This window comes from Triticum dicoccoides, chromosome 6B (genome assembly GCF_002162155.2).
Source record: "Triticum dicoccoides isolate Atlit2015 ecotype Zavitan chromosome 6B, WEW_v2.0, whole genome shotgun sequence".
NCBI classification, from domain to species: Eukaryota; Viridiplantae; Streptophyta; class Magnoliopsida; order Poales; family Poaceae; genus Triticum; species Triticum dicoccoides.
Genome location: NC_041391.1, coordinates 71,245,480 through 71,268,831, shown reverse-complemented (window position 1 = coordinate 71,268,831; position 23,352 = coordinate 71,245,480). Strand labels below are relative to the sequence as shown.

The following is a 23,352-nucleotide window of genomic DNA, read 5'->3' as shown; positions in this document are numbered from 1 at the left end:
GGCTAGACACAACGAGAGGAGAGCCGGTTTACGGTGACTCCCTCATGATGATAATGAGACCTAGCCACAAACATCATGTACGGTTGTTACCGGATGATGTTTCCCGGGGCCCGAAGCTGTCTAAATCTTGTCTTGCGTGTTGCATCTCTCGATTCCGCTCAACCCCTCTCAAGCTACCACATAGATGCGTTGGCCACACGACTAAGTCCTCACACTAAGGACATCTGACGTGTTAATTCCACGATAGTTACCGATAATTTCAGTGCTTGCAGAGAATACCTTACTGAAAACCGCTTGTCATTTTCTTCTGCTCCTCGTTGGGTTCGACACTCTTACTTATCGAAAGGACTATGATAGATCCCCTATACTTGTGGGTCATCATAGTGATGCGCTGTGGCCTGGTTGTCCTTGGATCTCGCGCGCGACCAGGGGAGGGGTCGCAGGCGGCGGGGATCCGGTGGATGGTGCGGTCGAGGACGACGCTGCTTGGAGTGCCGCGACGGAGAGCTCCAGTTGCGCGAATCACGCCTCCATCTCAGGCTTCCAAGTGACGAGGGCGTTGACCTGGGCGATCTGCGCCGCCACGGCCTTGAGGATGGCCTTGTTGTCGTCGTCCTGCCTGTTGGCGCGGGCGACAGCCTCTTCACTCATCTTGTCAAGGTACGCCTTCAACGTCGGATCCATGGTGGCGATGACAATGTCGCGCGCTTGTTTCCGGCGGCGGGTTTCCAGCACGGCAGATCCGTGGCAACGACGACGGTGGCGGAAGGGTGGAGGGTGGCTAACTGATACCACGATGTTAGGAACTAGTTATTCTCTGAATATTTCTCAAGCATGAGTACAGGTTGGGATACACCACAAGTCTCTCTTAGTTACAACTTGCAGAGAAAAGGGAAGGAGTAGGAGGAGCCGGTGCCGTTGCCTTGTGCCTGATCCAAGCCCGGATGTCGTTCCTTCGCTCTCTCTCAGACTTATGTAGAGGTGACCCACTATGGACCCATGAACCTCCGGTTGGCAAGCTTGATTCGAGTTGGCCTGGCGATGACGCGGTCCTCGCCCTGATTGGTCCACTTGGCTTCCTCCGGTGCTGACTTGGCAGTAGTCGTGGCTGTATTCTTGCTAGTCGCAGGTAGGTTGTTGACACTAACCTTATCATCATCTAGTTACACAACCCTCCATATCCACCCTGCCCTTCTCGACTACCCTTTCTCGCGTTTTTGCCCCCTCCCCACTCTCTCCATTGGCTACATCGATGATAATTTTTTTTTCATGGTCATGTGAATTCTAATGAGAATTTTATTGTGCATGTGAACTGTACTTGTTGATGACCATGTGCCTAGTCGGTGTGCATGTATGTCAAGTATACTTGTACCATATACATGACCTTGAAAAATAAAGGATTCATTGAGAAATAGAGTGCATGATACATACATGATAATAAGTATGAATACAGTGGCAACACAGTCCAATATTTGTCAATTATATTTATATTGAACATTTTTATTTTATATATACCATCTTGCATTAAATTTGAATTGTTATTTCATTAATATGGAACTCTGGTATGCAAATTTAATATTTTAATCATGTACAACTAGGCATTAATGACGTGTAAAATTACAACGATAATATTGAATAGAACTCTATTTTGTTGTGCAAATTATGCATTTTCCCTAGACATTGGTTTGAGATATTTTGTTGATTTGAAATCCTAATTATAACAAAATTAGAAAACATATCAAAATCAGATTTGTCTAATGAATAAAGGGCACACATGTTTACTACTGTATCCTTATATGTGTGTCTATTTTCACATCTCTTAAATAAAGGGCTTTAAATGGGCGAGAGTAACAAATATCCTACTGGAGGTTTGTAGAGTGATATTCTTGAGTGTATCAGGCGAGGGTAGAGAAAATAATGTATGAGGTATATTGTTGAATATCCATTTCTGAGCTGATACTCATCTGCACCCAATGAAGAGAAAATTCACAAACAAATACTAAATAAATTCAAAAAATTCAAATTGTTTTTGCATGAAAGATAATTTGATGCGTGGGGTGCGCTCCAAATTTCGATCATTTAAACATCTGAGTAACTCTCAGCAAAAAAGACAAATTAGGGCAAAACAATACATGAACAATAAAAAAATTCGCATGCCTCAAAATTATCTTTTTTTGCGGAGAGCTACCCAGATGTCAAAATGATCCGAAATTTGGAGCGCACCAAATTATCTTCCATGCAGAAAATAATTCAATTTTTTCTTTTGCATTTTTTTAATTTTCTTTTCATCGTAGGTGTAGCTGATCCTGGACACCGAATCACCTCGCCTGTATATTGTCCCCAATATCAGTTCTTGCCTTTGTTAGTTGGATTGTTTGTTTCGTCGCTCTTTAGTGCTGCAATCTGCATATTCGCTTTTAGTCTTGCAGTTGATGAGCAGGCATATCTTCCATATTCACATACCAGCAATATTTGCAAGTCCAGCATCAATTTGTAGAATATTTTTTTTTATCCATAGGAAGGAACAACCTGCATGTGCTATGAGGACACGATTAAAAAATAGTGTTTGATTGACATCTAAATTTTCGTGTAAAAAGAATTCCATCCTACAATCATTCTGTTCTTACTCGGTTCGGTTCTCTGCCTTTTACAAAACCTTGCATGGTCATCGCATTATTTTTCACAAATTCTTTCAGAAGTTTGAAAGAATCAAGGAATCTCTCTCGAAACGGTCATTCGCTCCACTCCCATACAAGGTGTTCAAGAAGTCTTCTCACTAAGCAGCTAAAAGAAAAGCCAAACAAACAGATGTACACCTAAAAAAAAAGCACCACCAAGTGCCGTCGTATCGCCGGAAAGCTTGAGCAGTGGCAAAGCCACGCCGCAGGAAGAAGAGCTAATGGGCACCGAACGGCGAATCACGACCCCATGCCTCTTGAAGGACCCTCTTCCCTCTCACTCCAGACAAAGGAGCACCGACCCAGCCATCAAATAGCCAGGATTGAGAGCACGAAGGACGCTAGCACATTTAAATGATAGGAGGCATGAAAACATCCACTTATCATCATGAAAGATACGTCGAGCTATGATCTGAGCCCGTTGGAAGATGTCTTCGCTACGTGAGAAGGATGGACCCGATCACCCCAAGGATGCCCCAAGAAGGTCACGGCGCAAAGTGTCATCGTCGACGAGTCTGGCAGAGTGAACAAGGGTTTTCACCCGGACCCCTAACACGGGAGAGAAAGCCCGATGTGTCGCCCCAAGAGGATGCGATTGGCGCCGACCACAAAGCCTTGGCTTGTTATCTTATCCCACACCACACCGAGGAAACCAAAGACACGGAGCCTACCACGGTGAAAGACAGACCACGAACGAATGAAGCTCTCCACGTCGAGATCAGGGTTCAGGCATCACCACCAGGACCACCTGCCGCCACACCTCTCGCCGCCCATGCAGCCAAGAAGCACAACCAGCACCGCCGGCACGCTATTCGTCGGAGAGTAAACTGTGTAGCCCATCTCATAGGCAGTCACCCCGGCATCCGAGAAACCCAACAAGCCTCCGCACTACCTCCAAATAGAGCACACATCATCCACGGAAGGAACCACCATGACACCTGCAACCAACCACAACCCAGACCGTTTGACAATTATTAACCCTAAAACGTGTTTTTTCCTTTTCCGAGAGGCACAGTTCGTGGAAGCAAATCCGTGCCTTCACCAGAAGTAAATCCGTGCCTCCCATAAAAGGAAAAAAAACCTCTCGCGGAAGGAAAAAAAAAGAGGGAAACATTTTTTTCCTGTAGTCGTGCCTCTCACGTTAGCAAGTCCGTGCCTCCACGAAAAGTAAATCCATGCCTCTCTCGAAGGAGTACTCTTGCTCCCAGCTAATCCAAAGTGGCCCTTGCGGGAGAGCACCCACTTTTACCGGCCCGGACGCCCCGTAGAAAAACGCAGCGTTCCCCAGGCCCCCCGACGGCCCATAGAGGCACAGGCGCTCCCCCAGGCCCGCCGATTCGCGCCAAAAACCCGAACCCGCGTGGCGAAACGCGGCGCGCGCTCGCTCGCTCGGCTTCCCGCGAAGCCGAAGCCGAGGAGCCCCGTTCGCGCCAAAACGCGCCCCCCTTCTCCCGCCGTTCTCCGGCTACATCTCCCCCGGAATTCCCTTCTCCCCCCATTCACAAACCGTGACGGCCACCCACCTGACCTCAGCCGCCTTCCCCTCTCCTCCCCCGTCCGCCCTCCGTCACCCGCTCCCCGGCCTCCCGCGGACGCGCGCTGCAGATGGGTCCCGCTACGCAGCAGCGCCACCGGACGCGCGCGGGGCGGCCGGCCGCCAGGCGGCCCAGGGCGGCGGCCGACGACGACGGCGGCGTCAGGTGCGAGGCGTGCGGATCCGGCCGCCACGCGGACGAGCTGCTGCTCTGCGACGGCTGCGACCGCGGCATCCACATCTTCTGCCTCCGCCCCATCCTCCCGCGCGTGCCCGCCGGCGACTGGTTCTGCCCCTCCTGCGCCGCCGCAACCACCACCACCGCCCATTCGGTCAAATCCGCCGCCGTCGTCCAGACCAAGATGCCCAAACGTAAGTCGAATTAAATAGATTCCTATCTCGTTGACCATTTCTGGATTGGATCTGCTCGTTCGCTGATTTGGATCTCGTGATTTGGTTTCAGAGTTCCCGCTGATCCAGACGAAGATCGTCGATTTCTTCAAGATCCAGCGGCGCCCGGCGTTCGCGGCCCCCGAGCCGCCGGAGGGGAGGAAGAGGAAGCGGAAGGCCGCCAGCGCGCTGGTGGTGTCCAAGAAGAAGAGCAGGAAGCTGCTGCCATTCACCCCCAGCGAGGACCCCGTCCGGCGACTCACGCAGATGGCGTCCCTCGCCACGGCGCTCACGGCTACCGGCGCCGTCTTCAGCAACGACCTCACCTACGTGCCCGGCATGGCGCCCCGCTCCGCCAACCAATCCGCCCTCGAGGCAGGAGGGATGCAGGTCAGACGCTACCCCGTCCAATTCAACCTCCCCATCTCGACTAAATTCAGTATCGCGACGCCATTTCTGTTTTTCTGAATCTCGGGTGGCATTTCATCTCAGGTGCTGCCGAGGGAGGATGCAGAGACATTGAGCCTGTGCAAGAGGATGATGGAGCAAGGGGAATGGCCCCCTCTCCTCGTCGTCTTCGATCCGGTGGAAGGGTTAGTACTGTCTGCACAATTCGCTGCTCATTTCTGAACTTGTTCTTCAGAACCTGTCAGGCACTGATGATGATTGTGTGCAATTTCTTGTTCAGATTCACGGTGGAGGCAGACAGGCACATCAAGGACCTGACCATCATCACCGAGTACGTCGGCGACGTGGACTACCTTCGAAACCGCGAGCACGATGATGGCGACAGTATCATGACCCTGCTCTCTGCCGCGCCGCCCTCCAAGAGCCTGGTAATCTGCCCTGACAAGCGGAGCAACATTGCGCGGTTCATCAACGGGATCAACAACCACACGCCGTAAGCATCCTCTTCCTCCGACCTCCACCGTGCATTTACACATTGTTCGGAACCATGTCTGAAATTTTTTGCGTGATGATGACCACTGCAGGGAAGGCAGGAAGAAGCAGAACCTCAAGTGCGTGCGGTTCGCCATCGACGGCGAGTGCCATTGCCTCCTGGTGGCCAACAGGGACATCTCCAAGGGGGAGAGGCTGTACTACGACTACAACGGCGACGAGCACGAGTACCCAACTCACCATTTTGTATGACACATGAGCTGATGTTTGGTCTGCATATTCATTCTATCTATAATCATAGGAAGGAAAATGATTGCGCCGATCCATTCCCCCCAAAGCCAACATGTAGAGTCATCTAATTGGTTGATAGATCTGGAAATTTTTTACCTGCAAAAAGGAAAAAGGGGAATTGTAAACATTGTGTATCCAATGGAATGGAATGCAATGGCAAATGGGTTGGTCTGTTCATGCCTGTGTCTGGTGTACTTGCTCTTTGTCAATGCTTTTGTTTGAAGGAACAAATGCCGAAAGAAAATGAAATGTTTGGTTTAGAGTATTCAGTTTCAGTTGAAATTGTGCTACTCCCTCCATATCAACATCACAAATAAATGACTTTAGAGACAGTTGGCATGGTCCTCAAGATGGGTATACAATATGTAACTTTGACCACTAATTCATAGCACAATATATTTACAAGATTTAAAAAATTGTAAATATTTTTTAAGACAAATCTGTACATATGTTTTTCAATTTTTTTGGACAATTAAAATGGTATTCATAGTCAGTTTAAAAGCTTAACTGAAGGTATCCATGGTGTCACTTATTTGTGGCATGAAGAGAGTATAGTGCAAGTGTTCTCAAGTGAAACTCACAGGGCTGTAAGCACTGAGCCGATCTAGCTTAGCAGTTTATTTTTGTTCTTTTGTTTCTAAGCTGTGGTGAGAATAGCTTGTGAAATTATCGATAGCAGTTTATTCTCAGTGGTGAATGGTGTAAAGTTTGAAATAGCCCTTGGAGTAGTCTAGTAGATGGAACAATTGTTTCAGACCGTTATTTGTGCAAGTTGCCGCGAATATGAAGTTGTACAAAATGCACTCATCATCACCATACATAATGATCATTGATGCATCAAGTGAATCTACTCATGTGCAGCAAACAAATAAAAAATCTGCTTTTGCAACACACTGAAAATTAGCACTGCATACACATTCTGGACAGGTAGAAGAAGGGAGTGTTTACCTCCACATAAGCACAACACACTAGATCAGCCATCGACAATTTTACAAATACATTTGCCATCAAAATACAATGCAAGTCCTCAAGTTTTCTTGCCTTGCCTACAAAAATAATGACTAGACAAATTTTAGCGAATCATTCGTCTCGCCGCCATGAAACTCACGGCTATTGCGTTGTGCAGAGGTCCGTCCAAAAGGTGATCTTTTCCCTCAAACAACAAAAAGCGTTGAGCACACAAAGAAGCATGTTAAGCACATAATGATACACTTTCATCCTGATACAAAGATGGAAGTTATGCATTTGGGCAGAGGATGTGCTCCCAGTTCATCTTGGGATGCAAGAATTGAACAGATTCATGTGAAATTCCATCCACATGAATTGATCGTCAATCATTTGAAAAGTGTGCAGAAATCCAGCACAGCAACACTAACATCAGGAACACCACAAACACACACACTAGACCTAGTTGCGAGCTGGCAGCAAAGCAATTTGACATGTTGACCAGCACAAAAGAGAAACAATAGCAGACAACAGGAACAAGAACAAGCATAGTTTACTAGTAACGCAAGCTATGATACTGTTGGTCAATACATGGTACATCTCATTGCTCCCCAATGGTCTCACTGAAATAACCGCTTTGCAAAGTTTAAGCTAAGAATTACAGTTCAAACCAAATCGACATAACATTCAGCTAGACTGCTAGAGCTAGCCAATAGGTTACAGGAGTTTCTGGCTGCCTAACATGACTAACTTGAGCATCACTTAGATGTGGAGCCATTCGGTCCAAAGCAGGTGGTGTTGAGTGCAAGTATGGTATGCTTATCAGTCCGTATCCTTGCAGGCAAGCGGCTGCACAGATGAAAACAAGCTTAGTGTGGTGCTTCAACGCGATTTAGCAAACACAAGGAAGCATTTTCAGCATACTAACCTGCAGCGCCTGTCATATATAGGCAGGACTGGCTTTGCTTCGTTCACGGTCATACTTGGCGCTAGTCCTCTCATCTCCTTCGCCGCTGTATGGGCTTCCACCACGGACATAGTCAGGACTAGATCTGGCCATTAGAGATATTAGTATGACTGTCAATACTTGATACATTAGTATTGTAATGGCATTATAGGAGGTGATTTCTACCAACTGAGAGAACAAACTACTTTTGAAAATTGACCTGGTTGTGAACAGCACCACTGGAAACAAGAACAGAACGACCAAAGACTCTAAACTATCCACCATCCATGCCATGGGTGATAAAACCCCACCAGCTTCTTCAGCTATTTGTTGAAAAATAACCAAGGTCATCAAGTAATTATACTGAAACAAACTCCACACCATAAGCTTAGAGCAGGAACAAAGAAGCCATCCTACTCAGATTCAGTGAGCAGAAATTTATAAAACTGAAAGTAAGACTATGCTAGATAAATACATTTCAGAATATTTGCATCACTTTGCTACCTTTTACTATGCAAATTCTACATTTGATTACAAAAAATGAAATCGATTGCTTTCAGAAATTATTTCAAAACTGCACAATGATACCTTTAAGGTTAGCTCTATACAATTTTCAAACCAATTTATAAGATTCCAGAAATATAAGAAGCATCTGTTTTTTAGCAAAAACAGTAGGGAAGTCCCCTACTGTAACTCCTTTTCATTATATAATGGAATAATTACAAATGGTGGGGTATAGCATAGCTATAGTCTTACAAATGTTCCTACAAATAATCTAACCATGATTGCATTCCCTCCTTAAGACTAGGTTTGGTTCTCTTGATCACCATAGCAAAGTGTTCTTTGAAGCAACTGATGCAATATTCTAAGTTTCTTTGCTTGTGATCAAAGATGATGCCATTCCTGTGTTTCCATAGGTCCCAGCAACGTGCAATCAAACATTCTTTGGAACATTTGATTGTAATTCTGTTTTTGGCCTCCATCAACATATCAAATATAGTCGAATCTGCATTCCATTCAAAGCCCAGAGCAATCCAGAAGTTTTGACTGAAATCGCATGAAAAGAATAGGTGGATATAATCCTCATTAGGTTCATCATCACACAAAACACATCTGTTGTTTTCCACATAGAAGTTCTTTTTGGTAAGTAGGTCCCTTGTGTTCAATCTGTCTTGTAGGAGAAGCCAAAAGAAGAACTTCTGTTTATGCAGACAGCTGGATTTCCATATCCAGTGAAAGGGTTTGGCAGCATCAGGTGGATTACCAGCAAACTGAAGGTAAATTCTTTTTGTGGAGTATTTAGTGCTAGACCAGTAAAAATTCCATGTATCTTTCATAGAAATATCGGGCAGTCCATTCAGGTACTCTAGTAACACAAGACATGAAAAAACATTACCCGGATAAAAATGCCGTGAGGTTTGAAAATAAGAAAATAAGCCAGTCCCATTTTTTATCAAACTGATAATTATTTAATAAAATCTAATTCATAGGGTAAAAAGGATCATGGAGCATATCAGCAGCAGCGGAGCCTAGTCTTCGTACTCCCTAAAAGAAAGTATATTTCAAAGAATAAGGATAAGAGAAACAGCATAAAGGAGAAAATTGGGTGCATGCGTGATAAATACATTTCAGAAATTTATAAAACTGAAAGAATGAAAGGGAAAAAAAAGCCATCCTACTCAGTATACTTTTCCTTGTTAATCAGGGGAAGATTCACTTACCCTACAAACGTCTGTGAATTCCTTGAACAAATTTATATTGGCTCACATCTGCTGCATGAACTATCTGAATTACATGAATTATGACTGCATACTGAAGTACTTAAATGAACAGATACCTTGGTTCTATGATCACTGTAAGATTTTCATGGCAGGCACACACTGGTGTGCACATATCGTTCTTGTACAGTTGTATACGAGGGAAAAGGGCTATCTTGTCTGTCAGACTGACATGAATCTTTTGCCCATTACAATAGGCGCCTTTGCCTGTTCAAGGAGAAAACAAAACGTTGAAAAACTATTTTAATAGTTACTACAGTTTCACAAAATTCCAATGAGATGGAAATATCACATGAGTGATACGGAGAGAAACTATTTCTAAGACCGAGATAATCTGTGTGACTTTGTCCAATATTCATTCCATGGTCATATGGTTCGAGAATTATGGAACAAGGAATCCTGATATGAAATGTTAGATGTACTGAAAGAGTTAGCTAAAACAATGTGAAACTGTAAATAGGACTAGTCAATTTCATAGTTTTCCTTTTCTATGAGTTCAATTTCATCAATTTCTCCCTCCGCTGTTAGAAAAGCATTGAACTCTAATTAAGACCCAAACCCTATACAGGAAAGGATCCCAAGTGCATGAGTCAGCTGTTGGATTGAAGGCAGCAGCTAAAAGAGATTAATTGCAGTTTACAACATAGGAAATCACACAAGCAAGCACATGCTGAATAATAGAACATCTAAATTCAGTTAAAGATGACAATACACATACCAATCTTTCAGCCAATACTTAAGAATGTATCCTGACATACATAACCAGATCATTATAAGTCAAAAACTCATCAAGGTCTTGAACCTTGGTACAAGCTACAAAACGTGTATTCTATCCTTGGGGTAAACGGCGGTTGCATGTATCGGGATAGCGAATAAACACACAGAACATGAAGCTGGTCAGCTTCAGAATAGATATGGGGTGGCAAATGGTGATTGCATCATCCACTCAGTAGGAATTGCCGGTGAGCTTGGAGCGGAGCCGTACCAGCTGACTGAGGCCGCTTCATCGTCCGTGGTGTCGCCTCCTGTCCAAGAATCACAAATTCCAGCATACGGGGCACACGGCAGGAAGCTGAAATAATTTAGCATTGCTGTCTGGGTCTGCAAGTCAGTGGGCAGTGGCTCGATGATGGGCATCGACAAGTCAAATTGATCAGAATTATCAAGAAGGGGGGTGACTGAACCACCATGGAGGACGGTCTCGTAGTTTCTCACCATGGAACCAGAATGGTCGGACATAGAGGAGCTGTAATTGACCTCTGATTCAGAGACGACAGGCATCAACAAGTCACCCAGGAGGATTTGATCAGAATTCTGATGAAAAGGCGTGCGTGCACCAGCACCAGCTTCGTCCTGGAGTACCATGTCACAGTAGCTTCTCGCCGCGGAACCGGCGTGGTTGCCCATGGAGAAGCTGCAATTGACCTCTGATTCAGGGACAGGCATCAAGAAGTCACCCAGGACTTGATCAGGCGTGAGGACGGACATGAGATCATCAAGAAGCTGGTCCACTGAGACGCCATCCGAGCAGTTGTTCAGGTCTGGCTGTGGCTCGACGGCCGACGGCAGAATTGGTGCAGCAGGGGGGACAAGCAGCCGCCGCTTGACAGTCGTCGCCGGAGCTGAGTCGTCCCTGGCCTTCCTCTTCCTCTCCCTTTTGTATGCCGGCGACGTCGAGATCGACGCAGATCGGGGCTTGCGCGGGCTCTGGTAGACCTTGCAAAGAACTGGAACTGTCTCGCCTTTCTCGTCATCTCCTTGATCATGAGCCACACGGAACTCCACCATGAGCCACACGGCCTCCACGGATCCGTCGGCATCGCTGGGCTTATACCTGAAACTCTGCTTGTACCCGACGACTCCGCCGCGTCCCTCGCCGTCGAGAACGGCCACCCTCCCCTTCTCGGCATGCCACGTGCCCTTCCCGCCGGCGACGGCCCGGGACCTGCGCTTGTCGTGCCCGGACAGGGCCTTGGCGGGGCCGAAGAAGTACCAGCAACGCCTCTCCGCCCCGGTCCTGGGCGCCAGCAGGACCGCAGGCAGGAGGCCAGAGGCGAGGGAGGATGGGTCGGCGGCGTACGCGTCGGCGGTGTGCAGGAACCTGGCGGCGGGCTCAGGGAGGGGCTCGCTCGCGATCATGGGGCGGAGGTAGAAGGAGATGAGGTCGGCGTCGGAGGGGCTGAACCTGCAGCCCATGGGAAGGATGGGGGTGGAGGCCATGGGTCATCGAAGCTGGCGGCCGGCGGGGTGCTGGCTAGGGTTCGGGATCTGGGAGGCGCCGGCGGCGGGTTTGGGATTGGTGGATCGAAAACGCGCGCGCGTTCTGCCGCCTTTTGTAGTGCCTGAAATCTTGAATCTTTGAGGGATGGCGCGTATGGAGGAGAAGAGAACGCGGGTTTGGGCTTGGGCTTGGAGTTGGGATGGGAGAGAACGCGTCCGTGATTTCCTCTCGCCGGTCCGCACAACACACTGAAGATTTGCAAGGATATTTTCTCAAAGAAAAAAGGCGCTGCTACGCGTAGGCCGCCGGATCATTTTAATCGCGAGCCATGGGATATGGCAGATTGAGTGGCCGAGTGTCATCTTTTATCATTGCAACACATGCCGTGTTGCAGACAGGTTATGCTGCAGAAAATTTTGCAACATAATCAAGTTGCAGACTTTTTGCAACAAAAGTCTTGTTACAGTTTTTTCTTTTGCAACAGAGGTCTTATTGTAATTTAAATTTTTTGCAATGAAGGTCTTGTTGCAATTAATTTATTTTGTAACAAAGGTTTCGTTGCAACTTTTTTTTTTGCAACAGAGGTCTTGTTACAGGGTTTTTTTTTCAACAAAGACTTTGCTGCAGAAACGCATTATAGCGAGCAGCAAGCAGCGACCACGTGGGAGACAAAGACACGGGTCGCATGGATGACAGATGGATGCTCGCGTGCGATCCATCAGCTGAAGCCAAGCATTACAAAAAAAAGTGCAAGGATGATGATGATGGGAGCATCTCGTTCAGCGCCTTAAACGCCCGAACAGGTTTGCTGGCACCCATGCGCCCTGCTCATGGGCTAGCCCAAGAAGAAGGCAATCTCTCACTGGTCGCTCGATCACATTCTTTTTTGTTGGTCGGATCGTGTCTGACCAGTCGCGGACTGGTCAACCATTGACTTTTATGAAAGTATGAACTTTTTCTAAGAGAACAGCAAGAAAATCAAAAAGTTTTGCAGATTTCAATTTGTTTCACAAACTTCAGAAAAGTTCATGAATTTGGAAAAAAGTTCATCAAATTTGAAAAGGTTAATCTATTTTGAAAGAAATAATTTTTTGAAAAAGGTTCGTCGATTTTGAAAATTTTCCTAAAGTTTGAAAAGAAACCATCAAATTTGAAAAAAGTTCGTTGATCTGAAAATAGGTTAATCGAATTTTAAAAAGTTCAAGCATTTTGAAAAAAAGAGTAAATAAAAAGGAAAAGGAAAAAATAAAAACACTGAAGAAAATAAACAGGAAAGGGAAAGAAAAAATAAACAAAAACTGGTCTAAAAAACAGTGGCTTTCTGTGAATCAGAAACTGCCCAGGGGCCGAAAAAAACAGGGGCTTTCCGTGAGCTTAAAAAGAATAAATCATAAAAAAAAGTTTCAAGAGCCAAGTTATCCGAGTGGTTACCTCAAGTTATACTTGATGAAGAGATTGGAGGTTCGATTAAGGCCGGTCGCACCTTTTTTTGCAATTTAAGAGAAAAATGGCCAATGGGCCGGCCCTGCGTTGATGGGGCTGTGCACTTCTTTGCTAAATGTGCAGTAAGGCGCCGAATAGGAAATGCCGATGATGGCACGGAGTCTGGTGTTTGGTGTGTATATTTATTTATGACAGATGTCGGAAAGAGAACGTTTTGGGTTTGAGATGGGAAGGGTGGCCGGGTGGAAAACGTGTTCCCGTGGGCTTGGGACTGAATCTTGAGGGAGTGCGTATCTATCGCATTTTGCAAGAACGGACGACCAAACGCACATGCCTCAACACCCACAGCGCACTTGGGCCGGCCCATTTAACCCATTCCTTTCTCCCAGTTTCAGAAACCTTCTAGCAGGTTCCTGAACTAAGTTTTGCTTCTTTTATGTTTTTTCCTCTTTCTCTTTCCTGTTTCTTTCTCTCTCTCTTTTCTTGTCTGAAAATTGTCAATTTCTAAATCATCTAAAAAATTCAGAATTTTCAAAGTCTTTTTTCTTCAAAAAAAATGCATGGAATGTCGACAAAAAGCGTGTTATGTAAAAATCTTTGGAATTTTTTTTAAAAACTTTTTCCAAAAAGTTCATATCTTCGAAATTTGTAAAAAAATAACAAAAAATATCAAATTTCAAAACAATTCGTGCTTTTAAAAAACCTTTTGGAATTTCAAGTTTTGTTCACTTTTTACAAAAAATGATCAAATTTACAAAGTTTGTTGAAAAAATGTTCTCACTCAAAGAAAATACTGAATTTTCAAAAAAAGGTTACTCCCACTAAAATTGTTAATATTTTTTTGAAAAAACATCATGTTTTTCAAAAAATGTCCCCCTTTTCAATTTTTGTTCGAGGATTTTCAGAAAATGTTCATGTTTTCAAATTTTTTATTTGGAATTTCAAAATTTGCTTAATGATTCAATTTGTGTTCAATTTTTATAAATTTGATCATAGATTTAAAAAATGGTCGCATTTAAAAAGATGAGGTTTTGAAAATTCGTTCATGAAGTTTAAAAGTGGTCTCGTTTCAAGAAGTATTCATTTCTAAACACATTTGTTTGTTTAAAAAAAATGATCTGTTGTTGCTGTTGATCTTAAGTCTTCGCGCTGCTATGTAGACACGAATCCTCGGTGGTCCCTTGGTTAGCACCGTGGACTCACGAATTCAGCGTCTTGTGTTTGATTCCTAGCGGGTCCTTGATGTTTTTTTTTTGCATATTTTTGCACTACAGTATCCGTACAGGTTGTTAGGCCGGCCCAGTCAATCACTGCACTTATATAGTATAACAAAGTAAAATACTGTGCGCATCACATAGAGGCCATAAGTTAAGTATTTAACAAATATATTTATGTACATAAAATACACACACGCACACTACTATTAGAATCTATTTTATGCCGAGTGCCGTAAATACTCGACAAAAGCCCCACAACACTTGACAAACGGGTCGTCGAGTACTCTAAATTTTTGGGAAAGAAAGGAAAGGAATGTTTAAAAAAATGGTGACTGTTATATGTCGGGTACTCGGCAAATATTTTCAACATCTGGAAAAGATAATAAATTCTTTGCCGAGTGTTCAACATGAGATGCTCTGACAAACTCGCCTCATTATAACAGCACCATCACTTGTGGTGGCAAGGGACACATGGCACCGGCTTTGCTGAGTGCTCACCGCAATCTTTGTCGAGTGTTTTGTTGGGTTGACTCAGCAAAGACCCGTGCATTGTTTTTTTTTTGGCAGACAGGGCAAATAACAATACACTTGGCATACACATTCTTTCCGGTAATGACATGTGAAATCTTATTTGTGTATTAACGTCAGATTTTTTAGGGCCTCAAATGCTTTTAAGTGTTTTCACAATCTAAATTTTGCTACCTCCATATGAGTTTATTAGTCTTCATCGTATTTTCGGTCATAATTTGACCATATGTTTGACTAGCAAGATGTTAATTCATGTCACAAAAAATTATATTGTTCGATTCGTATTTGAATGTAGCTTCCAATGATTTTATTTTTCTATGCATAATTTATATTGTATTTGTTAAAATTATGATCCAAAATACGAGGTGGCCTAATAAATCAGGACGGAGGTAGTACTCCCTCCATTAGGAAATAGTAGTGATCTAAACACTTTTATATTTCTTTTCAGAGAGAGTATTTGATATTGTATAACTAAGAATCTTTCTTGTACTAGCATATGTTGTACTCCGTCCGTCTCAAAATAAGTGTCTCAACTTTGTACTACTAACTTTAATATAAAATTATACTAATGTTAAGACACTTATTTTTGGAACGAAAGAAGTATGTGTTAATACTGTAAGTTATTATAGGCAACCAAAATTGGAAGATAGAGATAGCATTAACTGGACATTGTTATGTCTTTTCTAATCTAGTGTCGTGTTCTTAATAAAGATATTATTTTCCTTGTTTTAGCGAACGTCTGAATTTTTGGGCCTCCCAGCGGACACCCTCAAAGCTCGAACGAAGGACATTTTTTCTGCGAAACATGACATTTTTCGGCTTTTTTTTGTGCTATATGTCAGTTTTCTCCTCCAATCATGGCAAATCCGACAAAGTTGCCATGGCAACTTTAGTTGGTTTGGCATGACAAATTTGACGCTCGCTGAGAAAAACGCTCCCATAAAACATTCCCATAATATTGTGGTCCATATAATCATTATATACTAATCATAGACATGCATCATCCTACCTTCCCAATGATAAAGGTAATATTATTGTGCGATAATAAAATGAAGGGTCCATATATATGTCTGGAACATGTATGTTGAAAGAACTCTCAAATCTTTATACGCATTTGTTACACTATCTTCATGACATCATTCACGCCTTTCCTTTTGAACTTCACCGGGTACGATGCATATATGAGGATGCCACACAACCCATCCTCGGCCTGACTGTTGACGTCGCGTGCTATGCGGATGTAGCCATTTTCACCCCATTCAGGCCCCAATGAGTTCTTTACGATCCAGTAATCCATGCGTTTCTTCGAGTCCTGCTCATTGGTAGTGCCATAGCCCACCACTGTCATTTCGTGGTTTAGGTCTGTCCCGCACGGTCCCACGAAGACGCCTCCCCCATAGCGTCGGAAGGCTGTCGAGTTAGCATCGAGTGCCACGACGACGGGTTGGGCCGTCACTGCCTGCATCAGTGCCACCTCATTGGGCGGCACTTGTTTGTAGCTGTCAATGGTGACGACGGTGTTCCGGCTCTGCTTGGGCACCGAACAGCGGCCATGCTCATGGCCAACGTACGGATACTCGGCCTCTATTTCGATGCCCCCATGGTGGATAATGTACTCGAAGGCCCCTTCCGCGTTGCCGCCACGACATCCCTCATTCCCCTTATCGCAGTCTAGAAGTTGTTGCACAGATAATGACGTTAGGTTTCGGGTCCTGATGGAGTTGATGCCCTCCACCGCCGCTATCGCCGCGAAGGCCCAACAGCCCCCGCAGGTCCCCTGACGCTTCACGTTCGTCACTGCTGACGGACGTTGGTCGTATCCCATCATGCGCCAGTCCACGGCAGCTGGGAGGTCTTCGCGGGCAATGATGGATCCTTGCGTGAGCCGATCCTGATGCCGGCGCTTCCGGCCGTTGGACCTGATGTTGGAGCAGCGACCGTAAGTACGGTCTACCTCTTCATCGGTCATGTCGCCGAAGAGGTTGAGGCTTAGCTTGTAGGGCACATCTTGTTGGTTGAACTCGTGGATCATGCGTGCATTCTCCTTGAACACATTGAAGCGTCGAGTCTTGTCGCCAATTTCGCGTTCCACGCTGTGGTTCTCGCACCAGCGCTCATACAACGCCCACAAGGACTCCGCCGACGCCAGATCCTTATCTGTGATGTCCATGGCGCTCGTCGCTGACATAGTAGTGGTCAGCGCGATGGCCATGAGTAGCATCATCGCAAGTGCTCTTGCCATTGTGTGTAGTTGCTTCAAATGTCTGGTAATGGTGGACCTTCTTATAATAATCTAACTCATGCTTATCTCTATCTCTATCTATATCTATAACAATGGTGAGCTCTCAAATTTTTTAATGCGCAATTAATATCATACCAAATATGAATGTTCGTGCTAATCTCATAATTAATGAACAAATGATATTCTACCTTATCAACTTGCAATTAATTTCCTTTCCAATAATACACATTTACTTGTAGAGTACTAGTAAATGTGTACATTAGTACTATTAAATGCATACACGCAATGCATGTTTTTTAAATAATTCATATCTATTACCGAACTTCATCGAAAGTATAAAGTATCTCAAACATAGCAAAAGATTAATCTGATGCTGAATCAACACTTCCATATGAAGAAGAGACAATAATGCCCTTCTCCCCAAGCTTCTCCCAAGCTTCTGGAATCTACCCATTTCTATTACACTAACCCCCTACATAAGCTACAACTCACGTGGAACAGAAAGTCCCCTGAAAAGTAGTACAAAACATACCACAACAAAAGGAAAACTAGCGAATAAAGAGACAGTTGAAGAGTATACAATCAAATGATTCATTTGATTACATGTGGGGGCAAAAAAATTACATCATCCCACAAATAGTAAGAAACATGAAGAAACACAGTAAGAGAGCTCGAAACATGTAGCCTCAACAATTCAACTATGTGTGCAAACTCAATAATGTAGACAAACTCGATAACTGCATTACACAAACGCACAAATTACATGAAGCGATTGATCAATTTATAGTACATATGTGTGTGTTTGGGGGGTGGGGTACGTAAAGCAACTACAAAAATGATCAGAAATGAAAAGTAGGACTGAAAAATTAACTAAATCACTACATGGATAACACAAATAAAACCTAGCTATAGAGAAACTCTAGAGTAAACTGGTCATGATTTGTGAAGCACATCTATCATACTACAACCTTAGTAGAGGAAGCACAAATCATAACTGCTTATATCATCATATCATTGAACTTCAAAAACTGAACCAAACCTAACATAAAAAAATCTACCTATGTGACTAAATATAAGACGTTTTTGCAACTCTCAATAAAGATGGTCACATCACAAACCTGCACAACCAATTAGAAGATGCAGAGGTAATAATGCAAATAATCACTAAAAGACTTACAAAGATACTCTCGGACTACAATTCATTCATAAGGTACAACATAGTAACTTTAAAATGTTGTGGACTTTAACCAAACAGAAATTTCGGAGACAACTCACTGAATTTATAGAAAAACAACAACAAAAAATTACAGATCAACAACCAGTAAAAGTTTCAAGATGTGAAATAATTAGATAAATAACTAATAACCTTAGAAAGCTAAATCCAACTCTCCACTGAGGAGATTTTGCATACAGTACACCTAGAATTGCCCCAACATTATACATGACAAGCACAAAGCACCTACCTATCAACTTATGGACGACAAGCCAGATGCAAAACACAAGGATGGGAACAAAAAAATGGAGGACCATAGCTCACTGATCTAGATAATACAGTAATGGATGAAGAACAACAACAAACCGCTGGGAAGAGCAAACTCCAAATGAGCCAACCACGACAACCTAAACTTCAAGCAAGGGGTCCTTCCAACGGATTAGAAGAGCTACAAAACAAGGCAAACACATGAACATAAACCTAGCTAGGATTGGCGGGTGAGAGCTCAAAAATCTATGAACCAAGATCTAGAAAAGGAATAAGGAATACAGGAAAGGCAGAACAACATGTGCAAACCACTTGGAAGAGCACCTCTAAGCGCAGTGAACGAGAACATCAACCAAATGCTCAAGTAATGAGAGATGTAGAGCTCGGAATGTAAATCACCCATGTATTTCTCTCTCTCCCATGCTCTTAATGTATTGCTTGAACTGCCGCTGACGAAGGTGCAAAAAGAAGACAAGCTACAGAGCTAATAGAGAAGTTTCAGAATCGAAGGGAAAACAGCCAGCGGCACGGGTTAACAGCAACCCATAAACACATGACACATGAGTGGGCCGCTAAAACAAATAACCAAGCGAGCACGCACGAATAGATGTGTATGGATCGAACGGATACAATATCCGACTGAAAATGAATTGTTTTCAGTCGGATGGAAATTAGCAAAACCATTTATTTATGGTACATATTTGGGCTAGGAACCTTGTTCGATGCCAGTACTTCATGGGTTCACAAACAAACAAAAAAATATGAATCATGAGTGATGCAAGTTTCCGTGACTGTCTGAGTTGGAGCCGGATCCTCTGACTTAGGAAGGGAAGTAACTTGACTTTCCTTTCACTCTAATTTCATGAACAATGCTCATTTCAATTTCTAAAAAAGTAACTTCAGTTTTCAAAAGATCCATTTCAGTTTTGAAAAGACTTATTTTAGTTTTTAAAAGCCTCATTTTAACCTTTTCAAAAGATCCCTATCAATCTCCAAAAGTCTAACTTGCCTTCCCTTTTTTACACAAGAAATTCCTCGTGGAAGTCAGAGGATTCGGCTTTGCCCGAGGTTTTTTTGTTGTTCCCAGCTATAATTATTGTTCTCCACACATTCTTGTCGTAAAGGCATCTCCTACGCATTACATCAAAATAGACACACTAAATTCCCATGGACACGTCCGAATGTGTGACGCCCCCTAAATTAATCGTGCACTAAACATCCACGCAGCATGCACGATCAAGATCAAGATCAATGACTCACGCTATAATATCAAACCACGACTCTACGACTCAAATTTATACAAAGAACAAAATATTACAAGCCTGGGTCGTAGGACCCCAAATTACATCAAGAGTTAGGTCTGTCTTACAGACAAATACAAGGGTGCCTTAAGAAGGTGAAAACAAACAACGATTCTAGATCGAAAAGGTGCAGGCCTCCTGCCTAGGACCTCTGAACTACTCGTCGATGTCGAACTCCACGTAGTAGCAAGCTCGGAATCCTCTAGCTCATGGGCCCCATCACCTGATCGCAGCAACCGGGTAGAAGAAAAGGGGTGCAAAGCATCCATGAGTACTCATCCGAGGTACTCACAAGACTTACATTAGATCTATGCTACATATGCATCGGTATCAAAGGAACGGGGTATATCAGTGGACTATACTGCAGAATGCCAGAACTAGAGGGGGAAGCTCTATGCATCACAGGGCCACCATCTTGCAGCAATAGACGAGACAAGAGCAGATCATCTTGCAGTAAGGAAAGGAGTATGAGCGCATACGATACCATCACTACACTTTAGACTTTAAGTCTTTCAAAGGGTCTATCAAGGTCTAAACTTGAATTATATGTATGGAAACTATCTCAAATCATTTTTGCATATAGCCCATTCTGGAGTCAGGGCCCATCAACGCTTCTCTGTGTATCATAGGATTGTTTGATTCAACAATATTTTGTCTGCATACCCTGAAGGTATGTGTGAATTTTTTTCAACCTAGATAGTTCGGCTGCATGTTCGACGGAGATCTCTATATACATGTAGAGGCTTCTGTATCGGTCACAGTAAAAGATTCCAGAACCACTTCTAGTGTTTCTTTTCTTTGACCTGATCACGAGGATTCTGTAATCTTATTGAATTGCACTATCCTCCCACTCACTCTTTTGCAGAAAAAATTTTCTTCAAAATTTCCGCACTCTATGACAAAACACTTTGCCTTGGCATAGTGATTGATGAATACCCAACAATTTGTGATTACCTAAAAAGTAGCACACTTATTTCAATATATTTGATGACACTCTTTTCAGTGTAAAAGTCATAGTCTCTAAAGCATCAATTTAAAAGTATATTGGTGGAACAATCAATGTCATCTCTGACCTCACCATGTCATACATAGCTTGATTACATCTACTCAAAACACTCTACTCTCAGTAGTGTTTCTAGGAGGTGCAAGCTATAGAATTCTTTATAGCTCATCAGTCATTCACTAAATTTGTAAATCAAATATTCTTTTTTCTTCAATCCAATTGTAGAAACATAATTTTCTTGTTATAATAATTTCCACTTCATACTAAAAATCTTTTTGAAACATTCCAAAATATCCGGATTTATGTCTCAGTTAGTAAATATAAATATCTACTTGAGTCATCCTTGAAGGTAGATAAATCCGCTGCTTGCAACAACACTTATTGGACTACATACATCAATATGCATATTTCCAATTTTTTTGTTGCTCGTTCTTTATGGCATGTGAACGGTATTTTTGTTTACTTCACTATTGGACGAAAGTTGCAAGTGTCAGATGATTCGTAATCATGTGACTCCAAAATCCATAAGAATTTCTCCATGCGGGTTTCTCCAATGTGACTAAATGCAGTGCCACACATATGTGGTATTCTTTTAGTCTTGTGACATTTAGCGACAGTGGTATGCATGTTCAATCATATCATCAATATTCATAACTTAAATCCTATTCACAATAGGAGTAGGGCCCTTTTGTTCATTGCATTGAACAACTATTGTTCTCTCGTGAACAACCTCTTTGCAACTCCTATGCAATGGGTTAGAGTGTATGAAACTCTAAATGAATTATGATAGTAAATTCAGAGGTAATGTTTGATGAAAAAGTATCATAACTATTACAAAATTTTCAACACATATTTTAACCTCATTAATTTGTTGGTCATTAGGCCGTAGTAATTCTTGCATCGATTCGCAACAACATGCAATCGAGTCAGTATCCTTGTGATCAACTTTTAACCACAATCCCTGAAGATTTTAGTGTTTAAAAATTTAATCACAATTATCAAGAATCACACTTTACTTGACTGACTTTCTCTGCATCTTATAACTTGTATGACATTCATACCTGAGGTGGACATGCTAGTCTTCTTTTTCCTTCCGGCTCTAAACTTCTTATAGTTTTACTTTCAACATTTCTCCCACTCAACAGAAGAATCATCTAACCTTTTAAGAGTGGCGTGAGCCCCCGAACTTCCATATGCTTGTAAATCTTGTTACACCTTTTGGTTTTGTTCTTTCTCTTTAAGTTCTCGCCATCAACTCATGACTGGCGCTCTTCCGGTTCTTACACATTTTAATCTTAAACATAGTTGAACACTTCACTAGATCTTGCAAATATAACACTCCTTTAGATATCACATATCTTTAACCTTTGTTTGTTTCTGAAAACAATTTTCAATTCCAAGAATATCACATAACTATCCCAAACATTTTTGAAGTTCGGGTTTCTCAAAAGCAATCAAACTGCAATGCAGTTCTAGCTTTTGGATCGAAGGACGTGAGTCTCATCATCCATAGCATTAGCAAGAGAGTATTGTAAGCATGCAATAGGACAAAATCTTTCTTTGCATTCTTAGAGGACAATCCTCTCAATCATAAAGATTCAACCAGATAAGTAATAGCCAATCAATTTCAACAACAAAGGCGGAATTGTGAGTCATAATTCTACAACAATAATGCAAACTACACATAGACATAGTTCATAATTAATTTGCACTAGTGATTAAACTAAATTAATCCATAATTATGCTCCGACTCAAATCAATATCTCTCGTAATTGATTTTAGGTGATTCAAGATCCAAATCTAGTTCTCACTCATTGATGTGAACATCACTGATGACGAGAATTTTGACCGGTGGGCAAACTCTTGCCGATCATATCTCCATATGACTCTTATTCATCTTTCGATGCTTCGTGCTTTGAGATCAGAACGATTCAGCTAGAACTTCAAGATAACCGAGTCCTATCTGCACCCGTGGTCTGATCGTCCCCGTCTTACACCTCACGTCCCATTTGTACTCATGTGGACATCACATACTCTGGAATGCTACGTGTTATAGAAGATTGCAACACTGAGAAGAGCACCTTTTAACTTGATATTTACTGTGAGGGATCACCCTAATTAATAATTTGACTACTGCGCAATCAAAGGGTGCAAACAACAAAGGGATAAACATCTCAAGCAATTCATAATAGCATGATATGGTATAGCCCTGGGTACCAAGAGTTCTCTATGATCGTCCTCAATCTCCAGTTGAAGCAACGTGACGGCAAATATTTTGTTGTCGTGGAAAACATTTCAAAAAAATTGCCATGGCGGCAATCTCAGAAAAAATTGTTGTAGCGGTCGTTTCAGAAAACGTTGTCGTGGCACAAAAATTGAAATTTTGCCATGGCACGAAACTATAGCTCCTCGTCCCGCGCCTGGTACACCTTCTTCTCGTTGGGGTCCTCTGTGT

The 23,352-nt window shown here is 42.9% G+C and overlaps 3 protein-coding genes across 3 annotated transcripts; 1 reads left to right on the top strand and 2 right to left on the bottom strand.

Annotated features, from left to right (window-relative positions):
- The first annotated feature begins 4,120 nt into the window (after positions 1–4,120).
- Positions 4,121–5,970, top strand: LOC119326748 (histone-lysine N-methyltransferase ATXR6-like). The gene is made up of 5 exons (XM_037600365.1): positions 4,121–4,584; positions 4,676–4,992; positions 5,095–5,195; positions 5,291–5,503; positions 5,595–5,970. Exons 1-5 carry the CDS (start codon positions 4,284–4,286, stop codon positions 5,752–5,754), a joined length of 1,092 nt encoding a protein of 363 aa, XP_037456262.1. The 5' UTR covers positions 4,121–4,283; the 3' UTR covers positions 5,755–5,970.
- Positions 5,971–10,225: 4,255 nt separating this feature from the next.
- On the bottom strand, positions 10,226–11,682 carry LOC119320225 (protein ATAF2-like). The gene is made up of 2 exons (XM_037594328.1): positions 10,858–11,682; positions 10,226–10,776 (listed from the first exon to the last, which is right to left on the bottom strand). The coding sequence occupies exons 1-2, from the start codon at positions 11,680–11,682 to the stop codon at positions 10,366–10,368; spliced, it is 1,236 nt and encodes a 411-aa protein (XP_037450225.1). The 3' UTR covers positions 10,226–10,365.
- A 4,136-nt stretch (positions 11,683–15,818) lies between these two features.
- On the bottom strand, positions 15,819–17,113 carry LOC119325211 (ervatamin-C-like). The gene has a single exon (XM_037598959.1). The coding sequence runs from the start codon at positions 17,111–17,113 to the stop codon at positions 15,989–15,991; it is 1,125 nt and encodes a 374-aa protein (XP_037454856.1). The 3' UTR covers positions 15,819–15,988.
- Positions 17,114–23,352: the final 6,239 nt, after the last annotated feature.